Here is a 17,305-nt window from a genome sequence, read left to right as displayed (position 1 = left end):
AAAACTCTTAGGGTCAAGCGAGTGTCTGAGGTCACATTAAAGCCCCTTTGAAACATTGCTTTGATGTAGAGTTTTTTAAAGTTAGAAATGATCTGCTGGTTCATGGGCTGGAGGAGAGGAGAGGAGTGGTATTAAGGGGCAAGAACTTGACTGTGATGAACCCAAACTCCTCCAGAATTAGGTCATCCAATTTGGAGGATGAGCAGGTGCATTGTCTATTAGTGGGAGGCACTTGAGAACCAATTTATTTTCCAGGAGGTAATTCTTCACACTGGGGCTAAACACTTCATTGAACCACTCAACGAAAATTTCCCTCGTGACCCATGCCTTAATATTAGCTTTCCAAAACTCACACAATTTACTCTTCATGACATTGTTTTTCTTGAACACCCTGGGATTTTCAGAATGGTACACTAGTAACGGCTTCACTTGGAAATTCCTACTAGCATTACTACAAAACATGAGCATCAGCATGTCTTTCATAGGCTTGTGTCCTGGCAGTCCCTTTTCCTCCTGAATAATGTAGGTCCTCTTTGGCATTTTCTTCCAAAAGAGGCCTGTTTCGTCACAATTGAACACTTGCCGGGGTTTTAATTGTTCAGTCTGTATGTACTCCTTGAATTCACTTGAGAATTTTGTAACTGTAATTTTGTCCGAACTGGCAGCCTTGCCATGCCTTATTACACTGTGTATGCCACTACGGTTCTTAAATCTCTCAAAGCAGCCTTTGCTGGTCTTAAATTCACAAACATCAGTACTCGTTGCAGGCAATTTCTTTACGAGATCATCATGCAACTGCCTAGCCTTTTCACAAATAAGTGACTGCATAAGGCTATCTCCTGCTAATTTTCTCGTTGATCCACACCAACAATAGCTTCTCAACATCGAGTACTGGTGATCTCATTTTTGTCAGCATATTTATCCCTTTTGCAACAACAGCTTCCTTGATTTCCTTTTCTTGGCCATGATGGAAGCTATGGTTGTATGGGGCTTGTTATACATCCTGGCCAGTTTGGCCACTTTCATATTGTTCATTGATGTTTTTCTTGAATTCAATCATATTTCTCGCCTTCTTTACCAAAGGCATGGCACAAGGAGCTTTCTTTGGAGCCATGGTAGCTTATTTAGCAGTTGCAAGAACTAAAATGAAGGGAATATTATGAAATATTTCGTATGAACACTTGAGGGGACAATCACACACTGGTAAACAATGCCACAATGGCTGGGAAGGGAGTGCGAGACGGCTCAGGGCCGTGAATGCGTGTCCGGGACGAATGACTATTTGTGAGTCAAACTACGATTTGAGTTGGTGGTGTTTTGAAAAAAAAAAAACGTTATGATTTCTGAAAATTACAACTTTTGAGTTTTATGAAATATGAGGGTCCACTGTATATATACTCAATAATTCTAGCGGCTTCAAATCAAGCAGAAGAAGCCATACCACGGGCGGGGATAGAACCCGCGATCAGAGAGTCTCATTGCGATTTCCTCAGTCAAGCAGAGGGTCTGTGTGGTCAGTGTGTACTGTATAAAACAATCCTGCAGCACTCGATGCATAATGAGAAAAAAAAAACTGACCATGCATTTTGGATTAAAATGCCGACTTTGAGGTGTATTTTCGTATAGTATTTATGGTTGTATTCTCGTTTTCTTGGTCTCGTTTGATAGAATGGAAAGCATATTACAGAAAGAGATGATTTTGGTTAGTTTCGTGATGAAAACGACCTTGAAATCGAGCTCGAAGTAGCGGAAATGTTCGATTTTTACTAATGTTCAAGAGTAAGCAAATCGCACCACAAGTCCAATACACTCAACTGGGGAGTCCAATATTCTTTCACGAGTGCACTGATATTATTTATACCATTTTTACAATAATGCAGTAGTCTGCATAATAGTAAATCTTCTATTTTTTGTATGAATAAAAAATCAAAATAGAAAGCAAGAGTAATATAAGAGGGGGCTGGAGACATGACTAATGAACAGAGGATATGTTAATCTAGTGCCAAGAATGCCTGCATTGTTTATTCTGGACCCTATTTTGAAATTGGTATCTTTTTTAATTTGCATGAAATTGGCCAAATTGCCAATTTCTGACCACTTTATTGGGTGGTTGAAATCAGTAAATGGGTGGTTTCTTGTACTCAATTGATAGAAAAAATGGGGTTCTAAAGAAATAGCTGAGTTTGGTCAACTGGAACAATGGAATTGGCTAAAAATAGGGCTCAGTCGGTGAAATCGCCAATGCGTATATATCGTCGCAATCACTGACTTCGTGGGAGCATAATTCCATAATTTTTCGATCAGATTTTGTACTTTTGGTGTCATTACCATCGGGAAAAGATTCTCTATCTTTTCATAAGTTTTTTTTTTTTTTCCCAAAAAACTTTGCGACACCAAGAGACACTTCAGGATTTTAGGTTGTGACAGTCGAAGGGTTAAACATGGTAAATCCTTTGTGAATTTTTTATCAAAGCAGCCATATTGCACATCCTTTGTATTTTTGGTTTTATTTGCCTATTTAGGATAGCTGTCATGCATAAAATGTCTCCCAAGAGATTAGTTAGAGCAGTATAACAAAATTTTTTTTATATTAGGCTTGAGTCAGCACGAGGGAGGATCAGTGGGAACTGTTTTGTGGCTGGCAGGAGAGTTGAGAGGAGTACCAGTGTCTTAAACATTAATGTGGAGTGTGCTGCCAGTTCTCAGATGTAGAAAAAAAAAGTTTTGTCCAGCAGGATTAGATTGTATTAAATGTAATTGGCAAATTTATCACTAGATTTTTCTTATATTTCTTTATCCTTGTAGATGAATGGTTCAGAGAACCGACATGTTGATAAATTAGACACATGTGCAACTCTTGGGTATCTTTATTGAGGAAACGTTTCGCCACACAGTGGCTTCATCAGTCCATACAAAGGAGAATCTTGAAGAACAGGAGGAGAATGAGGTAATCAGTCCCTCAACCTTGAGTCGATGTGGTCAGTCCATCAATCTTGAATAGAATACGGCGTACGTACACGTACGCCGTATTCTATTCAAGATTGATGGACTGACCACATCGACTCAAGGTTGAGGGACTGATTACCTCATTCTCCTCCTGTTCTTCAAGATTCTCCTTTGTATGGACTGATGAAGCCACTGTATGGCGAAACGTTTCCTCAATAAAGATACCCAAGAGTTGCACATGTGTCTAATTTATCATCATTTCTTTATCCTTGCTGTCAAATGATGATGAATATCACAAGTATGGCAACTGTCTGGCTATTCCGAGGACCACCTATGAGATAAAAATTTTTTGTAACGAATGAAGAATATTAAGAAAAAAGTAGTTAAGAGATAGCAAGATGTAATAGCTTTTGCAAGCACATGATTGAGCCAGTTTCATTCTAGTACTATTTGGTATGACTTCAGTTTTGTCCCTTTGATTTCTGCTTTCTCCTTTTCCTGTAGAGCAGTTGTGCCAGAGGGTGAAACTATTAGGAAATAAACAATGCCATTTGCTTTCCCCAGTTATGCTTTATGAGGTAACTTGTGTGTATTGGACTGCTCTCTTATTTTAGTACTATAACTGTAATTTAACCTGAAAAAATATTTTGTGGTAATATAGATGGTTGATTATATAATTACATGTTGACACTATTTTGCGGAATGTACAGATTGTTACTAGTAACTGTTATTGTACAGAATGATGCATATGTGTAGATTTGTCTGCTATATTTTAGATGGATGCATGAATCACATAGGTCTTGTAGATTGTTATTTTTTTTTATTATCACACCGGCCGACTCCCACCAAGGCAGGGTGGCCCGAAAAAGAAAAACTTTCACCATCATTCACTCCATCACTGTCTTGCCAGAAGGGTGCTTTACACTACAGTTTTTAAACTGCAACATTAACACCCCTCCTTCAGAGTGCAGGCACCGTACTTCCCATCTCCAGGACTCAAGTCCGGCCTGCCGGTTTCCCTGAATCCCTTCATAAATGTTACTTTGCTCACACTCCAACAGCACGTCAAGTATTAAAAACCATTTGTCTCCATTCACTCCTATCAAACACGCTCACGCATGCCTGCTGGAAGTCCAAGCCCCTCGCACACAAAACCTCCTTTACCCCCTCCCTCCAACCCTTCCTAGATTGTATGTTTGCTTATTCCGTATTAGAGTTAATGCCTCAAGTATGGATATATGTACTGTATTTACGTCCCTGCAATGTTCAAAGCTTGACATTTTCTTTCCAGCATGGAAGATAAATTTTGTTTTCTATCCTTGATGTGTTTCAAAGTTTCTCCACATATAGAAATTCTCTTTTCTTAAATTAATTTATTACACTTGTCCACACAAATGTTTTGGTAAGAAAAATGCATATGTTCTATCAATATGTTGCATTTATAGCATTTCATATCAACACCTTCACTCTCTCAACATATTCACTTACCGAATTGAACTGTAAACGGAAATGGTTATCAAACTGAATGCAAAACCTGTTCAATACTTTTTCGTTAAAACATGATGGAATTTTTGTGATCCATTTTAGAGTACCACGGGAAAACAATCATATAGCTGTGAACTTAATGGGCAGGTAGCTGGAAAGCGATGAAGAACGACTAGTAGCCCAGAATTACTGTGATTACAGTCCTGTTCCTTAGTCATTTATCTAACCTAGCTGTATTTATATTGATGAATGTTGGTGATTGATTGTGAAAAAGTAATTAAATGAGAAAGTGAAGAGATTCTCTTGTGATGCTGCCATTCCAGATATTTTTTGTTTGGATAGGGTTGCCACAGCATATACTGTAGCATTCATGCACACAATTAGTATGGCTCATACACTTCTGAGGCATAGCTCTTAATGACTAACAATGTACTTGCATTTTATTACTGCACAGTACTACTGCATTTTTCTTTATTTCACAAATGCTCTCATCTTCGAAATATATTTGGTATAGGTGTGGCTTATTACTATGTTTGGTACAATTTGGTAAGGAACTAGTTTTTCATCAATGTTGGCAGATGATGGGGTGGTGGTACCTGATACTGCCTGCCACTTGTTAGTACAGGTATTGCACAAGGCCCCACTAGGCCTTTCCACACACTCACATCAACACTGTGACAAATACAATGTTAGGAATGGAAAACTTGTTTTTGACCCTATGAGGAAACTTATTTTTTTTTTTTTCCCAGTACAGGTCCACCATCACAAATCTGGCAATCCGTTATTTGGTTCCTTCAGTTATTCGGCACTAATTTCGGCTAGCATAATTTCAAATTTCCAGGGTCGCCACACCAACCTGCTGGTACTGTTTGGTGGCAATACTTGCTGCATAAGTCATTCTAATCTCTCTTTCTCCATTTATTGTTATAACCTACTTACTTTTAGCCCTAGCCATGGTTCCAATGAATAAAAGAAATGCTTTTCGTTGTGTAAAGCGCCTACACAGTACATTGTCCATTAAAGATAAGGTGGCTTTGAAGCCACTCTTGGTTGCTATGAGCTCAGTCTCGTGATGCAGGAAAATATGCTTTATTATTATGCTAATATCAACACTACAGCTTATTGCCTATCACAATTGATCTAATATGACATAATAAACAATATAAATACTCCAGAATGAATAATTGGCATAATACCAAGCAGTTCGACGGAGGTATGAAGAGGATACGAGATACAAATACCATTCTCCTATCCCTGTCTTGGGGCTTATATTAGAGAAAACGGAGTGTAGCACAGGGCTAACTGTGATATACGTACACTTGTACTGCACCATAAACCTGAAACAAAAAAGCTATTTTCTCTATATAGATTACCACAGATAGCAGCATGTGTGTAGAGAACCTAGGATAACCCAAGAAAGTCAGACAACATGGCTTTTTTCTAGTAGCTGGCTTGGGTTAGCCATATATGATTTTTGGTAAATATTCGATTCCCAGCCAGGGTAGAAACACTGGGCGTTTCTTTACACCTGTTGTCTATGTTCACCCATCAGTAAATGGGTACCTGGGTGTTATCCTGGGACACTGACCTAAATTGCTTGAAATACTCTGCATAACAAGCTGCTTTCTATATAGTAGTATGTCACTGATGTCAGCTATGTGTGTATCCCATGTACATGTATGTGTAGTAAATTATTATTATTATTATTTTCTCATTTGTTTGTTGGGTTATCTTATTGAAACTTGGGCAATGTATGATGGAAAGATACTTCTTAATGTACACCAAAAATGAAAGAAATCAGACCTTGAATTTGCGGAGTTCACTTCTCAGCCATTAGCGTCCGCTTAGCGGTATATTTTTGTATGTTTTTTATGGTTATATTCTCGTTTTTTCGGTCTCATTTGATAGAATGGAAGATATATTACAGAAACAGATATGATTTTGATTGCTTTCATGACGAAAAGTACCTTGAAATTGCGCTCACAGTAGCAGAAAAGTTCTGCTCTTCAGCGATGCTCAAGTAAACAAATGACGTCACCGTCCAATACCTGTCTGCCTGCCAGTCCAAATTCCAATATGCAGTCAAGAATGGGTTGACATTATTTATACAATTACAATAATGCAGTAGTCTGCATAACAGTAAATCTATTTTTTTGTGTAAACAAAAATTCCAAATGGTAAGCAAGAGTAATATAAGAGGGGCCTGGAGCCATGACTAATGAACAGAGAAAATGTTATTTTAGCCCCAGGAATGTCTGCATTGTCTATTCTGGACCCTATTTTGAAATTGGCATCTGTGAAATTGGCCAAATTGCCAATTTCTGACCACTTTATTGGGTAGTTGAAATAGGTGAATGGGCGGTTTCTTGTACTCAGTCGAGAGACTAGAAGCAAGTTTATTCAGGTACTACACACAAATACAGTTACATAGATTATCATACATATCAGCATATGTATAGAGAACCTAGGATAACCCAAAAAAGTGAGACAAAGTGACTTATTTACAGTACCTGGCTTGGGCTTGCCATGATTTTTGGTAAATATTGTTTTTTCTCAGTTATTTGTTGGGCTATCTCATAGAAACTTGGGCAATGTATGATGGAAAGATGCTTCTTAACATACACCAAAAATAAAAAAGATGGACGATAATTAAGGGAGTTCACTTCTCAGCCATTAGCCGCCTCTTTGTGGTATATTTTCGTATGGTTTTTATGGTTGTATTCTCGTTTTTTGGTCTCATTTGATAGAATGGAACATATATTACAGAAATAGACATGATTTTGACTGCTTTCATGATGAAAAGTACCTTGAAATTGAGCTCAAAGTAGCGGAAATGTTCAATTTTTGCCAATGTTCAATGAACTTTGTGTAAGTCAAGTTGGTTAATTTTATTAAGTTTTTTCTAACCTAACCACTCTGTAATCCGGCAAACTCGGTAATCCGGCACACTACAGGTCCCATTGATGCCGGATTTGTGATGGAGGACCTGTAATAAAACCCTAATATTATTTAAAGCGGTTTTGTATAACATGCTGTTTTCAGGAATGCATAACTGTGTTATTAGTGTGACATCATAATATCAAATTGGAAAAATGTGGCAGATTCTGAGAGCTGACTAAATTACCCACTGCTGCTGCTCTCTAGGATTGTTAGGTACTCAAAATATGTATAGCTAACCATACCCCGGCCGGGATTGAACCCGCGGTCAGAGTGTCTCAAAACTCCAGCCCGTCGCGTTAGCCACTAGTGGCTAACGCGACGGGCTGGAGTTTTGAGACTGACCGCGGGTTCAATCCCGGCTGGGGTATGGTTTGTTTGCAATTGTGTCATTACGATTTCGTGAGTTACGTATAGCTATTCTGAGGAGTTAATATGTAAAAATGAAAATAACATCAAAATATCAGTATTTTACCACTGATAAAATAACAAGCAAAGGCTGGCAGGAGACTTCTCGTATATCTTTCCTCGTCTTATTAGCCAAAATAGTTATTGTCATACCTGGGAAGAGATGAGGCATCTATAATATGCATTGTGTTTGGGCAGTAAGTTGATGTAATGGCTACTGCAAAGTGATAAAGTTGATAGAATTACCGACAATATGTAAAGTAAAATGACACAAGTGCAACTAATGTGACATTTTATTGTGGCAACGTTTCGCTCTCCAGGAGCTTTATCAAGCCATTACAAACAATACATGGACACAGAGGGTATATAAAGGCTCAGAGTGAGGTGCAATACTATTGGTAGTAGTAGTGACAAAAGTTGTAGTAGTAACACAATATGGTAGAGCAATTAATTCGTACATGAGTAAAAGGATATAAAAAGCTATTTGTCCAACCTATTTTTATGTTACCCAAGTAATAGCTTTTTATATCCTTTTACTCGTGTACGAATTAATTGCTCTACCATTTTGTATTACTACTACAACTTTTGTCACTACTACTACTACTACTACTACCACTAGTATTGCACCTCACTCTGAGCCTATATATACCCTCTGTGTCCATGAATTGTTTGTAATGGCTTGATAAAGCTCCTGGAGAGCGAAACGTTGCCACAATAAAATGTCACATTAGTTGCACTTGTGTCCTTTTACTTTACATATTGCGAAGTGAATGCATACTGTTCTCCACTACAACTTTCTCACTGATATCCTTGCTCATATTTTATATTGTATATATAATCTCGCCAACACATTCAACCATTATAGAAATACAGCCAGTGTATACATCATTGAAAGGCACATGAATGTGTACTTAGGGTAAAGGTTACTAACTGGAGTTAATAATCTGGGTAAATTCTGCCAATGAACTATTGGAGATTTTTTTGTTGACCCTTTCAGGGTCCGTGCCATAGTTCTATGGCTTTGAAGTCAGGGTCCATTACGTAGTACTACGTGATGAGCTCAACTCGCTCAGATAAGCTTAAGCTGTGAATGGTGAACTTGGGACTAAATGTGAATAGCATGGAGCAATGCAGTAAGTGCGCACCACAAAATAAATCTTGCAGCACACAGTGCGTAATGGAAAAAAACTGCGAGTGTTTTTTTTTTTATTTAAAACAGCAACTTTGTGGTGTATTTTTGTATTGTTTTTATGGTTGTATTTTCGGTTTCTTGGTCTCATTTAATAGCGGAAGATATATTACAGAAATAGACGTGATTTTTGATTGTTTTGAGGACTCAAAATATCTTGAAATTGAGCTCAAAGTAGTGGAACTGTTTGATTTTTGCTGATGTTCAAGAGTAAAAAAAAAGTCAGAATACATGTCCAATTCATGTCAATTGGTGGGTCTAATATATGTTCACAAATGCACTTATTCTTTTTTTTTTAGTAGGCTTTACAGGAAAAGGGGTTACTGGCCCATTGTTCCCAGCATTTTAGTCGACTTTTACAACACGCATGGCTTACGGAGGAAAGATTCTTATTCCACTTCCCCATGGGTATAAAAGGAAAAGTAATAAGAACAAGAACTATTAAGATAAAATCAACGAAAACTCGGATGAGTGTGTATAAATAAACGTGTACGTGCATGTGTAGTGTGACCTAAGTTGTAAGTAGAAGTAGCAAGACATACCTGCAGTCTTGCATGTGTGAGACAGACAAAAGACACCAGCAATCCTACCATCATGTAAAACAAGTTAAGAAAGCCTAGGGAACGAATGGATTTGTCAGTTAAAAATAGAGTAGGGGAGTTAGTAGATAGGAAATGGAGGTATTATGTAGATGGCGGGAATATTTTGAGGAACTTTTAAATGTCGACGAAGAAAGGGAGGCGGTAATTTTATGCACTGGCCAGGGAGGTATACCATCTTTTAGGAGTGAACAAGAGCAGGATGTTAGTGTGAGGGAGGTGCACGAGGCATTACGTAGAATGAAAGAGGGTAAAGCAGCTGAAACTTACGGGATCATGACAGAAATGTTAAAACCAAGGGAGGATTTAGTGTTGGAGTGGTTGGTATTTTTGTTTAATAAATGTATGAAAGAGGGGAAGGTACCTAGGGATTGGCACAGAGCATGTATAATTAATTCCTTTATATAAAGGGAAGGAGGACAAAAGAGATTGTAAAAATTATAGAGGAATAAGTTTACTGAGTATACCAGGAAAAGTGTATGGAAGGGTTATTATTGAAAGAATTAGAGGTAAGACAGAATGTAGGATTGCAGATGAGCAAGGAGGTTTTAGTGTGGGTAGGGGGTGTGTAGATTGTCTTTTACATTGAAGCATATACGTGAACAGTATTAAGATAAAGGTAGAGAAGTTTTCATTGCATTTATGGATTTAGAAAAGGCATATGATAGTGGATAGGGGAGCAATGTAGCAGATGTTGCATGTATGTGGAATAGGTAGTAAGTTACTAAATGCTGTAAAGAGTTTTTATGACGATAGTGAGGCTCAGGTTAGGGTGTATAGAAGAAAGGGAGACTACTTCCCGGCAAAAGTAGGTCTTAGACAGGGATGTGCAATGTCACCATGGTTGTTTAATATATTTATAGATGGGGTTGTAAAAGAAGTAAATGCTAGGGCGTTCGGGAGAGGGGTGGGATTAAATTATAGGGAATCAAATACAAAATGGGAATTGACAGTTACTTTTTGCTGATGATACTGTGCTTATGGGAGATTCTAAAGAAAAGTTGCAAAGGTTAGTGGACAAGTTTGGGAGTGTGTGTAAAGGTAGAAAGTTGAAAGTGAACATAGAAGAGAGTAAGGTGATGAGGGTATCAAATGATTTAGATAAAAATTGGATATCAGATTGGAGAGAAGTATGGAAGAAGTGAATGTTTTCAAATATTTGGGAGTTGACGTGTCAGCGGATGGATTTATGAAGGATGAGGTTAACCACAGAACTGATGAAGGAAAAAAAAGGCGAGTGGTGCTTTGAGGTATATGTGGAGACAAAAAACGTTATTTATGGAGGCAAAGAAGAGAATGTATGAAAGTATAGTGGTACCAACACACTTATATGGGTGTGAAGCTTGGGTTGTAAATGCTGCAGCAAGGAGATGGTGGGAGGCAGTGGAGATGTCCTTTCTAAGGGCAATGTGTGGTGTAAATATTATGCAGAGAATTCGGAGTGTGGAAATTAGGAGAAGGTGTGGTGTTAATAAAAGTATTAGTCAGAAGGCTGAAGAGGGGTTGTTGAGGTGGTTTGGTCATTTAGAGAGAATGGATCAAAGTAGAATGACATGGAGAGCGTATAAATCTGTAGGGGAAGGAAGGCAGGGTAGGGGTCGTCCTCGAAAAGGTTGGAGGGAGGGGGTAAAGGAGGTTTTGTGGGCGAGGGGCTTGGACCTTCAGCAAGCGTGTGTGAGCGTGTTAGATAGGAGCGAATGGAGACGAATGGTATTTGGGACCTGACGAGCTGTTGGAGTGTGAGCAGGGTAATATTTAGTGAAGGGATTCAGGGAAACTGGTTATTTTTATATAGCCGGACTTGAGTCCTGGAAATGGGAAGTACAATGCCTGCACTTTAAAGGAGGGGTTTGGGATATTGATAGTTTGGAGGGATATGTTGTATATCTTTATATGTATATGCTTCTAAACTGTTGTATTCTGGGCACCTCTGCGAAAACAGTGATTATGTGTGAGTGAGGTGAAAGTGTTGATTGATGATGAAAGTATTTTCTTTTTGGGGATTTTTTTCTTTTTGGGTCACCCTGCCTTGGTGGGAGACGGCCGACTTGTTGGAAAAAAAAATATTGCATAATAGTAAATCTTCTATTTTGTTGTGTTAATAAAAATTGTGAGAATGAAAAATCAAAATGGAATTCATATGTAAAACCTGGGAACATAACTAATGAACAGAGGAAATGTGATTTTAGTGACAGGAATGCCTACATGGTTTATTCTGGACCCAATTTTGTAATTAGATTATTTTGAAATTTGCCAAATTACTAATTTCTGATCACTTTAATGGGTAGTTGAAATGCTTAATTGGCTGGTTTCTTGTGCTCACTCAATTAAATGGAAGGCATTCTAGTGAAATAGCTAAGAATTTTGTCAACTGGAACAACATAATTGGCCTAAAATAGGAGTCAAAGTGGGCAAAATCGCCGATGTGTAAATGTCGCTGATACAGCATAATTCACAATAGTGTAATTTTGTCAATTTTCCATCAAACTTTGTACTTTGTTTTGTTTTATTTTTCTTTCTTTCAACAAACTTGCCGTATCCCACCGAGGCAGGGTGGCCCAAAAAGGAAAACGAAAGTTTCTCTTTTAACTTTAGTAATGTATACATGAGAAGGGATTACTAGCCCCTTGCTCCTGGCATTTTAGTCGCCTCTTACGACATGCATGGTTTATGTAGGAAGAATTTGTTCCATTTCCTCATGGAGATAAGATGAAATAAAGACCAACAACAACTAATAAGAAAATAGAAAACCCAGAGGGGTGTGTGTGTGTATATATATATATGCTTGTACATGCATGTGTAGTGTGACCTAAGTGTAGGTAGAAGTAGTAAGATGTACCTGAAATCTTGCATGTTTATGACAGAAAAAAGACACCAGCAATCCTACCATCATGTAAAACATTTACAGGCTTTTGTTTTACTCACTTGGCAAGACGGTAGTACCTCCGTGGGTGGTTGCTGTCTACTAACCTACTACCTAGGTTTGTTTTATTACCTTTAGAAAAAGATTCTACCCTTTCATGAGAAAAAAATAAGTTTTTAAATTCTTGGACCCTGTAGACAAGTTTCAGATATGGGGTCTGCTTAGAATGTTTTTCTTAAATTAATAGTGTTTCAGAAAAATTAAGCATTCCTGGGTTACATGGTTTTGGAAAATATTAAGAAAAATGCTGTTTAATGGATATGACTTGCTTGCTTAGCAAGAATGGTGAGAGATTGGGTGGGCACTGCTCATGGCCCTTGAGAAACTCTGCAGTGGGTATTTAAATTATGCATGATTTCTTGATTTTTTTTTTTTTAGATTTATAGTGCATATGTATTATCAAGGCTCTTCAGAGTGCACTATGAAATTTTGGATGCACAGTTTTCAGTTTCATTTACACAAAAATAACACGTGAAGTTTCTTTATAAGAGGGTTTATTATAATTGTAGTTTTGCAATAATTTTGAATATTTTCGATGAGCAGTTTCTGGAAGCACTAGCTTTGTCATTAAAAAAATGCTAAATTTATTAAATAATGTTAATAGTTATTAAACTGTAGAAAGGTAATTTCATATTAAAGAATAACTGGGCAGACTAAAACTTGAACTGTTTTGCAGTTACTTGATTATCCAGACCTAAAGAAGGAACCCTCAGTCTTTAAATTGGTTTAAATTTGTCAGCATTTACATAAATTTGAAATGGAACTAAAGGATAATGTTTAAAACTTTCTTTGTAAAGTATTCCTTGAATTAGATATCTTAAAAATCTCTGGCTCTTAACATTTCTTATGCCTTGATGTGCTTATGTTTGTGGCTTTTATTAGTTTTTGATGTGTATATTTGTTATGTGCCTGTTTTCCACATATAGTATTCACTGTGGTTGTGTATGTTGAGTTGGTGGCTTCTCTGCAGACTTACCCCCACTGCCTAGATCAGCCCCACCACTGGTCATGGCCCGGCCCCCTGTACCACCCAGTCGGGCCAGGTATGCTGAGCAGACGTGGGTGGGTGGGTTACAACAGCCCAGCATGCCTCACCATGGGGGTGGTCCTCACTACGGGCAGCAGATGGGTCATATGGTTAGCCATCACCATCAGGTAGCCCAGCACAACACGGGTCAAGGGCCCCACTTCTCCCAGGTGTCACGTGTTTCTCATCACCAGTATGCGTACACCTCACAGGGTCAGTCACTGCATCCTCCTCCTTTAGGCTGTCATTTTTATATAGCTGCAAGGTACTTTGTTTGAATGTTATGCTTCTAGAATGTCATATGCTTATGTTGTAGTGAATGCTGCATGTGATTTTTATTGTTGCTTAATATATGAAGCTAGAAATAATACAGTATGTGAAATTTCTTCATAAAATTTTGTGATTTGAATAAAAATATTGTATTCGGTACATTATACATTATCTTTAATATAATTAAGTATAAATGTGAGTAAGAATATGAAGGAGGGCAGGTGCTCAAGGAGGCGGGATGTTTTGGGGCATGAGTGTTATTACATATTTGTAATTGCATTATGTTTGAGTTTGTGAAGAGTAAGCTCCATCTGTTAATCAAGCCTCTTAACTCTTGGTGAACTGACTATTCAACCCTGGCAGGTCTATATTTTAACCTCTAAATGAGTTTGGTTTTACCACTAGCCTCAAGAGAGGCTCCTGGTGTGTGGGGGGAGGGTGTTGCTCCAAGAAATTAAACTTTCCTGCCTTATGCTTGGATTGAACGTAATTGCCTCCCATTCCCCAGGCACTCTTTGACCCCCTTCAGGTTTAGCACTTGCCTTAAATGTAATATAATTTTACTGCTCATCTCATTCTGTTTGTTCACTCTTGCTCTGAGGAACATGTTTTCTATATACTTGTGGATATAACTAGCTGTGTAGCTTCCATCCTTGCCCATTTAATTCTTGTTGCTTCCTTGGTAACAAACTTCTTTGCCAGCCTGTCTATGCCCCATAGTATTTTGTCCTAATCATATCCCCTCTGCTTTTGTTCTCCATTGACATTCAGCTTAGGTCTTGCATTCTTTCTTGACGGCTCACTCGCCAGCCTTATACTCTCGTTTACACTTGAGAAAGTGCAAACAAGAGTCCCACATTGGCACTGCGTATTAAATAATGAAGGAGAATGATTAAATAATGAAGGATGGTGTGTCACCCTGCCTTGGTGGGATACGACTGGTGTGTTGAAAAAGTGTGTGTTTTTAGTCTGAGTTCCTGAATATCATCCTTTCATTTACAAATTTAGCTCATACTGCTAGTATTGTTTTATGTGCTGCAAGATAGAGGTTCAGGGTAATGTTAATTTTAAGATCTCTTAACTGTTTTTGAGTTTCTCTAGTTGGTACTGTTTTTGGCATTCTTTCCCTTTCTCCAGCTTTACAACTACATTTACTATGGTTAAATTCCAATGCATATTTATCCACGGAACTAATGCTGATGTCTTTGTTTCATCCTTTTCAGTTTGTATTTACTTCATTAGCATAGTCTGCAAACAGTATGCAGTAGTTATCTTTTGTAACCGGGTTATTTTAATGCAACAGAAATGGTATGAGTTGCAACACTCAGCCTTGTGGAACTCCCCATATCCATGTTAATAGCTTTATCTCACTTTGCTTCATCAGTATATAAGTAGATCCCTATGTGACTCCATATCAAAAGTCTTTTTAGTTTTAAGAATATACAGTCCTCCCAACCCTCTTGCCTGTCTGATCTTGCGTCTGATATCACATGTTTTGAAGTTAGTAAGGTATGCTGGCATTCTGTGAGGAATTTGGGCCTTTTTCCTTCCTTGTTTCATCTGTCATTTAGTATTTTGGGTTGTTTGTATTCTTTTATTGATTCATCCTGTAGTTTTAGAGGTTTTTGCCTAATGCTTTTTTGTTGAGGTTTCTTTTCACTGCAAAATGTTCTTATACGGTAACATCTTCTAGTTTTGTAATTATACTGGTATGTTTGCATGCATTCTGATGTGAATAGGAGTGTATTCTTGTGCAGCTGCTCAGTCTTCTTTTACTTCATTGTGCCTGTAATGATATATTTATGTGAAACTTGATTCAAGTTGATGTTATTTGCCTGGTATCAGCATAATGAATCTGATGTTATTTCCAGGTTCTACACATCAACCAGACATAACTGACGGTGTTCCAGGCAGCCGACAGGTAATGATTTATTTAAAATTATACAGTATGTAGGAACACATTGTAAAAGTAGATGTTGCATATTTCCCAATCACGGAAAAATGCATCTTTAAACTTCCCTTAATTTTAGAGTGAAAAAATGTAAGTACATTATTGTCTGGTGAAGACACTAGACACTACAAGAGGCGGTGACAGTGTGGGGACAAATAAAACGTTGAAAGTGTTAGCATTGCCACCTATAAGCAAACTACAGTGGAACCCCGGATTTTGTATGGTGCAGATATCATACAATTCAGATTTTGACCACTTTTCTGGGTGAAATTTTACCCCGGGTTTCGTACCTCCGCTTGGAAATCGTCCGTATCAGATGCGTCCACCCGCCTGGGACAATGACAATGCTTTGTCCCATTTTAGGCAAATCTGAGAGACGCCAGAAACAAAGGTCTCTGGACAGATTTTTTGTGCGACGGGTCCAGTGACTTGAGCTGGTCCTAGTGCCAGTAAATGACAAAGGGAAGTAACCCTAGGTAGGGCTTTGATACCTGAGGTCCTTATATAAGGAGGAGGATTCCCCTTCCAAACAATACCCTCTCCTCCCTTTCCCCTCCTTGCCTTCTTCCATATGCCAACAAGTCTTCAATAAAGGTATGTATTAGTGATTTAAATGTTCATTTATCCATTACAATTAGTCATTTATATTAATTTCTCATTGTTTTCTGTATGTAAAACTATAGTTATCCTCTAGAAAATGAATTTTTTTTGTTTTTAATATTTTTGGGTGTCTGGAATGGATTAATTGGATTTACGTTATTTCTTATGGGATATATTACTTTGGTTTTTGTCCATTTTGGATCTCGACCGACCTTCTGGAATGGTTTAAGGACGAAAACCAGTGTTCCACTTGAATAGATCTTAAATGTAGTACAGAGAATTTGTGTGAAGGGTAAATATGCAGGGAAGCAAATTGTGGAGGATTGTAAAATATACAGAAGGTTGTAGCATATGGTAACTTGTTATAGAAGGTTGTAGTGTGTGGTGGCATGATGTGGATAGGTGTAGGGTGCTTGCATCTTTGGAAGATTGTAGAATGTGGTTCTATTATGCGAGTGGTTGTAGAGTGAGAGATCACATTTTGCAGGGAAACTTTTAATTCCACATTTTGTTGTTGATAGTCTGTCTTATTTGAAGTAAAGTGGACTCTCGGATATCGGCCGTTCCGGATATTGGCCAAATCAGATTTAGACTGCTTTTTTTGGCCGAAATTCTGTCCTGGATTTCGGTCGGCAACTCGGAAATCAGAGTTATTGACATGTAATAATAATCTCACTCGGACACATTAAATATCTTATTTAAGGTTAATATAGACATTTTCATTAATCCATCTATGCTGTTTTCTTCAAAATTATATAAGAAACACATTACATAGCATATAGCATATAAACACAACATGTAACTATGAAGTGTTTATATACTATCTAGTGGTGAGTGCCGGTGAATCAAGGAGGGTGGAGGGTAAAATTATGTTTTCTCTGATTCAGCGTTAGCGAAAACAGTGAATCTGGTGTCTGGCCCAGTCACCGCTCTTCATACGAGTTTGTTTACAATTCTCGGCATAAATTAT

The 17,305-nt window shown here is 37.9% G+C and overlaps 1 protein-coding gene across 13 annotated transcripts in view; it reads left to right on the top strand.

Moving 5' to 3' along the window:
• kst (spectrin beta chain, non-erythrocytic 5 kst) overlaps window positions 1–17,305 on the top strand; it is a 436,819-nt gene that overhangs the window by 416,658 nt on the left and 2,856 nt on the right. For 11 of the 13 annotated variants that reach the window (XR_011393672.1, XM_070097938.1, XM_070097941.1 and 8 more), the window contains 2 exons: window positions 13,458–13,727; window positions 15,656–15,705. Coding sequence is in view for 12 of the 13 variants with exons in the window: in XM_070097938.1 (XP_069954039.1) it covers window positions 13,458–13,727; window positions 15,656–15,705 (320 nt within the window). In the remaining variant the exon portion in view is untranslated. The remainder of the gene's footprint in view (window positions 1–13,457; window positions 13,728–15,655; window positions 15,706–17,305) is intronic. The other 2 variants (XM_070097944.1, XM_070097943.1) reach the window with 1 other exon arrangement.

This window comes from Cherax quadricarinatus, chromosome 60, assembly GCF_038502225.1.
Source record: "Cherax quadricarinatus isolate ZL_2023a chromosome 60, ASM3850222v1, whole genome shotgun sequence".
In the NCBI taxonomy this organism is placed as follows: domain Eukaryota; kingdom Metazoa; phylum Arthropoda; class Malacostraca; order Decapoda; family Parastacidae; genus Cherax; species Cherax quadricarinatus.
Note: the sequence above shows the minus strand (reverse complement) of the source record. Positions and strands in the feature narration are given on the sequence as shown.